The sequence below is a fragment of the Neopsephotus bourkii genome, unplaced genomic scaffold (genome assembly GCF_033783945.1).
Source record: "Neopsephotus bourkii isolate Nb327-2 ecotype Australia unplaced genomic scaffold, CSIRO-AGI_Nbou_v1 NB_668, whole genome shotgun sequence".
NCBI lineage: Eukaryota > Metazoa > Chordata > Aves > Psittaciformes > Psittacidae > Neopsephotus > Neopsephotus bourkii.
Window position 1 is genome coordinate 699583 of NW_026901167.1, and position 8439 is coordinate 708021.

The 8439-nt window shown below is 42.3% G+C and overlaps 1 protein-coding gene across 1 annotated transcript; it reads right to left on the reverse strand.

Annotated features, from left to right (window-relative positions):
• Window positions 1–1112: 1112 nt before the first annotated feature.
• Window positions 1113–6777, reverse strand: BRS3 (bombesin receptor subtype 3). Its single transcript, XM_061353198.1, has 3 exons — window positions 5469–6777; window positions 2462–2813; window positions 1113–1917 (listed from the first exon to the last, which is right to left on the reverse strand). Exons 1-3 carry the CDS (start codon window positions 5897–5899, stop codon window positions 1510–1512), a joined length of 1191 nt encoding a protein of 396 aa, XP_061209182.1. The 5' UTR covers window positions 5900–6777; the 3' UTR covers window positions 1113–1509.
• Between the last annotated feature and the right edge of the window lie 1662 nt (window positions 6778–8439).

The window sequence follows — 8439 nt, forward strand, 5'->3', positions numbered from 1 at the left end:
TAATGCACAAATATCTTGGTTTGAGATATAAGTCCCTTAGTTTAAGCAACAGCAAACCTATTGGGTTTTTCTACCACCAACTCTCACAGAGCGAAATTTGGGTTCAGGGTACACAAAATCCATAAAGATAAGTGTTGTTCAACATATTTATAATGGGAGGTAGGAAGATTTGCCTCCTGTATTTCCTGATAGGAAGACTCTGTGCCAGCAGCCCTGCTGAGCCTTCTAGGGATGCACAGGCTGCCCATGATAGGCTGTCACTGACTTGCCCCTGCGTGCAGAGGTATAAAATGAGTGGATCTGAGATTAGAAGACCTATCTCATAAAGGCAGTCTGTCCGAATATTACAAAGGGATTCTGCTTGAACAACATGAAGAATAGAAAATCAGTACAATAGAAAAACCAAGCTCTCCCAGCATGCTTGAAAATGTGCAGATCACTTAGATATGACCACATACACTACAGCAGGAGTGGATCTGCGGAGGTAAAGGGTTAGTCTGACCCCCACACACCGTACACTTTGGGGGGCTTTACCTCAAACTCACTCTTGTCTGGTTCTGTGGCCTGGACACACAGTTTCATCTGACAGAAATCCAGGTCAAGATGACTCTGGGAGACAGAGCAAAGTAAGGCAGGAGGGGATGTTTGAGCAGTTCACTTCAGAAGTATGCTGTAAATCCAAATAGAACTTTAATGCAGATCCACCTCAGTTTCTTGATGTTAAATCACTGGAACAATGAGGAATGCTGCACTGCTAAGATGCTTTACCCATAGGTTGCAAAGACTGTTGCAAGTATGGTTAAAGATGATGATAACTTTCTCCGAGAGATGGTCACTGGCTGGTCCCCTTGACTTCCTTAGGAACTGAGAAGGGAAGCTCTTTACACAGCAATCAGTTCTTACCCAGAGATTCAAAGTAAATCACTGTCAGAGCAAGGGCTGGTGTAGATCTGGTCCGTAATGCTTATTCTTCTTTTACTACACTGTACTACAAACCTTAGCTTTCTTTCATTTAAGTGTGCCTTTTGATGAATTTAGCAATTTTTAACATTCAGGACAACAAAAAAAAAGATCAGAAATCTTCTTGGTTGATGGTGTTAGGACTGTAAGTGGGTTAGGACCATAGGTGGGTTTGCTTGCTTGCTGTGGATGCAAGTACTTGACAGAGGGAGGTCTCAGTCACAGGTCAAAAAACAAGTCACCAATAACAAAACCATTCTCACAAACGATTCTTGCACCAACTCTGATGACTCCTGTCCTGCCCAGTCCAGGAATTCCAGCCAGGGATCCATGGTCATGCTTGGGAACATGAACAATCCCTTTGAGCTTATGCTGGGAAGTTCAGCTGTTGCATCTTCTTCTCCCACACAGTTTGGTTTCTTTATTGTACATTTAAAAACCCCAACTCCTGATGAAAACTCCACCATAGCCAGGCACCTCTTTCCAGGATGCCAGTAGTGGGGGCTTGATTGCAAAGCTTGGTTTCTATCCTTCTTCATCCCAGATGGACTAAACACTTTCCTCTTCTTTTGTGATGCTGTAATCCGTTAGCAATGTGACACTGATTTCTGAGCCACACGTGCTGCCTGTGATGGACGGGGCTCTGGTCGGCGTGTTGCTGTGGGTACCACTGGGAGGCTTTGAACGAAGCTTTGCCTTACAGCACGAGACTTGCTTTTTAAAGTGTTGCCTGAAACTTTTACTCAGCCAATAAAGAGCAAAAGGATTGATGCAGGAATTGCTGAAGGCCAAGGCACGGGAAAAAATAGTAGCTATCAGATGGAAGGTGGAAGCATCGACAGAAGCATGGTATGTGAAGGAGCGGTATAGGTAGAGGATGTGGTTGGGCAACCAGCAGAAGGCAAACAAAGCAACAAGCACCAGCACTGTTTTTGCAACTCTCTTGCGGGATTCAATCTAGGAGAAAGTGATGCAGATCTGGTGTTAATAGCAAATAGTTACATGGGTTTATGTAGTTGGGGTCATTTTCAAAGGGGCCTAAAAAGCTAAATCCATTAAGAACAAAAAAAAAAAAAAAGCAAAATGGAAAAAACCTCCAAAACACCGAAATCAAAAACTAAACCAAGAAACCAACAGAAAAATAAATCTATATTTTTAACAAGGTATTTCCACACATTCCCTTTCCATTATAAATCTCATGTCGAGCTCATCTAGTCTGGGATTTACAAGTATAATAGTTAATGTGTCAGCTCACGTGGACGAGGTCTCTGTTTACAATACAACACTTAAACTCCTGAGTTTAATATGGCCATAACAAAGCAAAACAAACCCCATCCCTCTCTAGGAGAGCACACACACTCACACTATGCATGTGCATACTGGAGTTTGGATTGCTAATATGGGGCTGAGTTTATGGAGGATGAAACTCCCGCTATCAGGTAAAGGTTTAATACTCAAGACTTCAGACTTAATAAGACTTTAGTGCTTGATCATAGCTTACCTGCTTACGGGCATGACCGTGTTCTTCTGCTGGCATGTTGGACGTGCTTTTATATAAAGTTCTGGCGATAAGAAAATAGTAGACTGAAATGACAGCTAAGGGTATAATATAAAACACTAAGAAGCAAACCAGGGAGTGAGCCTCCTGCAGGATCTTCTCAGTCACAGGATAGGGGGCACATGCCTCAAAAGTTACATTCTTCTCAGGGTTGCTGAAAGAATACAAGTCGGAGAAGACAGCCTCTGGGATAGCGAATATCATGGAGACGATCCAAACGCAGCCTGCTTTACAGCAGGTCTTCAGGAGCGCATCTGAAGTCTGCAGTTCCAAGGGCTTAACGATGGCTCTGTACCTAAAACCAGCCAATACCATGGTCAGAGGAACACAGGAATAATGCAAGCACAAACAGTGCGAACCTGAGGATAAACCATCCCTGTTCTCACTAAGCTGAGGGTGGGAGAATCATCTTGGATATGAAAATAGGTGCTAGCTCTTTGCAATTAAGATGGAAATACAGGAGGTAAATTTAAACATGTATTTTAATGACTTGGCTGGCAGGACTTGTCATTAAAGCTGTCCTAAGTAAAGACAACTTCTAAGTTTGGATTAGAATCAGTAAAGGCAGTCATCTCCCCTATGTTTATGGTGCTGCCTAGAAAGGTAAATGAGGGAATTAGCATGTACAACTGGTAAAGGTATGAAATAGGTTAACTGTTTTATCAGTACATGAAACCAAGCATGTAGACCCCTCCTTTCTCCCATGATTTTAAGATCTCAGATGAGTGCAGTGATCTGACTCCAAGCAATACTCCAGTACTCATTCATATGTATAAAATAGGAGCTAACGCTGCTGTTGATTCATGGCTGTGATTCTGCAGCATGTGGACTGAATCAGACAGAGGAGAAAAATCTGGGTAAATGGATGGATGTGTGAAAATCTGTGTGGAAATGGGATGTGGGAAAAGAACTAACTGCCATGAAGGAGGATGAAGCACAGGAAATTATACCCTGCTCCCAGAGTATCAGGGACTCTTGATGATGGAGAAAGAAGAGAACCCTCCGGGGGCACAAGGCTGGCATGAAAGGAAAGGCAGTGAAAAAGGATCCAGAGGATGAGACATGTTAGTTGTACCATTATGCACAACCTGAGGATCTGCTCTTTTTCTCCTCTAGGCAAATTTACATAGAAAATTGCAAGCTGGACTGCTCTTTATCGAATACATACTGGTTTTATTGACTTGGAGCTCTTCTAGCATACTGGAACATGATAGTCTGGCACAACTGATGTTCTCACTAAGTTTATCATATAGTTACACTGTGAAAATGCATCATAGAGTATTTACATAACAGCTACCATGAAGAATTAACTGTCTAAATCATAGAATTATAGAATAGTTGGGGTTGGAAGGGTTGAAAGAGACCTTTAAAGGCCATCTAGTCCATGACTGCATCTGAACTGATGTCATACAAGACCAAGACCTTGGAGCTATAATATACAGTTCATTGGAAACATGAGCTTAATATTCAGCAGGAGTTAGAACCCACACCAAACCCTAAAGGAACAGCAAGAAAGCAAAATGTTAGGAATTATTAGGGGAAAAAAATGAAGATAAAAAGAGACTATTAAGAAATTATCTGTATCTCTGGTCCATGCAACTCTTGAACACCATGTGCTGCTCTGCAAACCTTAACTCAAACCCCCCCCCATAGTGAGGATCAAATATATATATATATAACATGAACAGCCTTGAGAGATGGATAGGGATCATCGCTGTCTCTTCTGGCACAAGAGTCAGGGTCATCAAATGAAGCCAAAGCATAGTAAGAAAAAGGAGTTGTTTATGCAACAGGCAGTGAAACTCAATGCTAAACAAGTACAAGAAGAGGCTGAACAAGGATCTACAAGAGAAATCCCCTGAAGTTATTAAATAGACAGAAACCTCATTTGCTCAGAAGGTGATCTGAAGGCTTAGGGCTTAAGTGTAGTGTTGGACAGTGATTTTTATTCTTCCTATGTGCCTTTTGTGGTCCTTCCACTGGAGGCTGGTATTGGCCCACATAGACCCTTGGTCTTACCCAGTGTGGCCATTCTTGTGCTGGAGTACAGTAACAGTAGCATTGATTAAACTCTGGACTTGCTGTTAGATACAATCCACAGTTACTGGCATACAAGATGGAAATCTTTTTCTCTCTTAATATTAATATTTATTTCAGGTTTTTCTGCTTCTTGGCATGCTGATGCTGATTGAACTGAAATCTCAGATTTGTTCATTCAGGAAAGAAGTGCATGGCAAAGCAGTCAGATGGGAGCGCTGATCCCAACTAACAGTGCTCTCATCATCACCTAAGTTCAATTTCAGAACCCCTGGGCTGAAGAATCTCTGGGAAAGATAAGAGAACTATAAGAGACAATACTCAAAATGTGTCACATCACACTAAGCCCTCATCAAACTGAAAATTACTGTGTAGATTACTGTATAGTGCTGCAGTAACCATCAAAGCATGAGAGTCATCTGTTTGTTCCCCAATCTGTTCTGTGTTTTCCTTTGGCTTGCTATCCCCACATGTCAATGTTTTATGTTGTAGGATTTAAAGCCTCTTTGAGTGCACAGGACAAAGGATTTCCACTCGGTCATTTTCAGGTTTATTTTTCATCTTCCCTGACTACTTTAGTGCACCACTAGATAGCACCAATCTACTGTCTTATCCCTGCATTAAGCCATTTCCCCTTTCTGTACAATAGAGGAAAAGAACCCCACAGTACTGTACTTCCAGCTAATAAAAGGTCAGAAGACTTTCAGAGCCTTTCTCACTTCACTCCATTAAAAAGAACTGCTCTGAGTTTTCTAACACACATTTTTAAATGAAATGGGACAATGGTTGATTTGGGGTACGTTTTTGGTCTATTACAATTAAAACATGCACAAACTGGTCACTTCTGCGCTTTTATTCGTTACTAACTTCACACCAGAGGTATGTCCTGGCAAACGAGTTGCATGAGACCCACCTGTCAGCACTGAGAACAGTCAGGGTAAACACTGAGACTCCAACTGAGGTTAACTGGATGAAAGACAGCAGCTTGCACCCAATCCTTCCAAAGAGCCAGGTATCCACGATGTACCGGGTGGCATCTATAGGCACACAAGTCAATAAAAGCAGGAGGTCTCCAAACGCCAGGCTCGTGATGAAGATGTTTGGAACTGTCTGCATGGATTTAATCTTGAAAAAGACTTTGATGAGTATAGCGTTTCCAAGGAGCCCCACGGAAATGATCACCGAGTATGTAATATAAATGATGCACAGTATTTCCAGTCCTGGGAAGGAGTCTTCGGTCCATTCTTCAGTTGTGGTTTCATTATCGGGGATTGATTTTAGCTCTGTACCGTATGTAGACGCACGCAAAGTCTCATTAGTTGAAGGCGAGTGTAGTTGAGACATCTCTTCAACTGCTTCTCCTCCCCAGGCTGGACTTAAATCGATCCCATTAACATTTAGCTTCCAGCATATCAGCAAGAGAAAGATACAGATTTGCGGCTGAAATCAAGATTCCCATTGAACATTAACTACTTTCATCCCCTTCTGGTTTTCAAAACATGCCTCGGAGAAATGCACACGGATCTTGTTCTGAACTGTGTAGGAGGTGGAGAATTTTGTTATTGGCTTTTCAGCTGGTGGAGCAGAGAGGGAGGAGGAAAGGAGGAAAGTGGAGTTTCTTTAAAGATTTTAGCTGAAAGGATGGTTTCTGTTGGGAGTATCTGGCAAGTACATGTTGTGATGACTGCAGCGTTAGGGTTTGCATCGGTTGCAAATGGTTGTTAAGATCTGTCAGTATACTCTTAAGAAAGAAATCAAAGGAAAACCTGAAATAGGTTTCTCAGCAGTACAGGTAAGCATAGAATAGACTAATTCACCACAAAGCTCACAGTGTATCTTAGTGACAGATAGAATAACTCAGAATATAGGTAGTGTTTGCTGGAAAAGACATAGAGACAGCCTGTGCTTCTCTGTGCTCTGTTTAATCCTTTTATCACAGAAATGCAGTAACCTTCCAAAAGGCAATATAAGATTGATATTTATGGCCATACTCCTGCTAACTCTTACATTAAAGATGAGGTTTGTCCCTTGAAATAATCCCGTTGCCATCAAAACCACAACTCATGCTGGAGTTTGAACAGGTTTATAGGTGCTGTACGGAAGCCTGTTATCTTGCAGTAATCCATGTAGTTACTGGGTTTGGATGGTACAACAAATGCTTCAGATCATCTAGGAGAGAACCATCTTTTCCTGATGCTGCCTCAATCAACCATGTTAGTACTATGTGTGTCAACTCTTAAACTCTGCCTTATGATGAGCTCCTGATTATCTTTAATAAATAAGGTACAAGGAACGGGACCTACTTAGTTAAATCTCCTGAAACTAAGAAAGCCAAGATCAAATCTCTAAATAGTGCAAGTGGAAAAGATAGCAAAGGACTGAGCTTAATGCCTTGAAAATGAAGATCACAGGCTCAGGCTGGAGGATATTTTCCCCCAGCCAGTTCTCAGCTGTGAAGTTCAAGTGGAGAAGGTTCCCTGCTCAGGTCACAGAAGCAGTCTTATCTTAAGCTGCACACAGACCCAGCCATACCAAATCAAGTTGATTTCATTGACTCAAAAAGACTCCTCTGTGAAAAGTCTTATTTTCCCTCTCCCATTCCCAATCCTTGCGAACACAACTATGCCATCAGTATCGAATGGTGATAGACCAGATGAGAGATGGTCAGCAGACTGAAGTGTGGCCAGGTGGGAGAAAGTCACTGATCCAAAAAGGACGAATGGGTTAAACATCCCAGTTCCATTTTTTTTAGAGTGCTTTTAGAAGAGAAGTTCTTGTCACGATGAACCATACTATAGCTTATGCAGGAGCACTGTGTAGGTTGCTCACACATTTAGGTACCTTTGAGGATGCCCAATTATGTTGTCCACCCACAGTGGCGTAGTACTGTGGATTATATTTAATATAGAGTTCGGCAAGTGTAGCAGATTGTGACAGCTTAATGTCAGGTACTTACATAAAACGTTTAGATTTCCTCTACAGGAGAAGGAGGGTATCAACAAACACTGGCAACTGATTTCTTTCCACCAAGTGTCGAATACTCAAGGGTGGCATCTGAATGAAACATCAGGTGTTTAGCTGAAACTGGCATTTAGGATGAAGGAAACTAGTTACTTGCTTCTAATTGCAGTAAAGGTTGGTTGATGCACCAAAGTTCAGGATAGAGGACCTGAACTGATACCCCTCTGTGTAAGAGAGAATCCAGAGGACCAAGAGGGTGTTGAGTTATGAGATGCTCCCAACAGTTGGTCTGGGGATGAGGTTAGAAGGGAAAGGTGACAGACATTCCCAACCCCTATTTAAACCTCTTAAGGACACCAACATGTGCCATGGATGAAAGCATCCCATGAAAGTAGCAAGGGCTTAAAATTCTGCTTACATCTGGTTACATGTGCTGTTAATTCCAAACTGGACCCGAATTCATGTATATAGAATGTATATGACCCTGAATGCTCAGTCTGGTGCTTCACACTTTGGAAGCCTGCGTTGCCTGGAAGCACAGACACATTCTCCCTGCTCTGTCTCTAATAGGACACAGTACGTGTCTAACCCAGTTCACAGCAGCATACTTCGGTTTCTCTTTCTACTGAGAGATTGTATTTTCCCCAGCTTTCTGCCTCCTTGGGGGAATCTGGCAGAAGGAAGCTCCTTCGTTTCCCACACTTCTTCCTACAGTCCTCGTATTAGAATCAGAATACTATTACTGCAGGAACCTTCATTCCTCACTCACGCCCACCCACTACCTTCTCAGCCTCCTCCAGACTCTGAAAGGCTGTGGCCAGCCGCTCTCGGGCACCATCCAGCTCCTTTTCCATGAGCTATTCAGCCACATTCACTTCTTATGGAGCATAAGATACTGTGTTAGTCAATCATTAGGGGAGAGG

Bases quoted from the DNA above. Each gene is read 5' to 3' on its own strand.
- BRS3 (XM_061353198.1), bottom strand. From the start codon at position 5,899: ATGTCTCAACTACACTCGCCTTCAACTAATGAGACTTTGCGTGCGTCT. The intron at 2,814-5,468 runs GTGGGTCTCATG...GGCTGGTTTTAG, and splicing joins ACTGTTCTCAGTGCTGACAG to GTACAGAGCCATCGTTAAGC. The intron at 1,918-2,461 runs GTAAGCTATGAT...ACTTTCTCCTAG, and splicing joins ACGGTCATGCCCGTAAGCAG to ATTGAATCCCGCAAGAGAGT.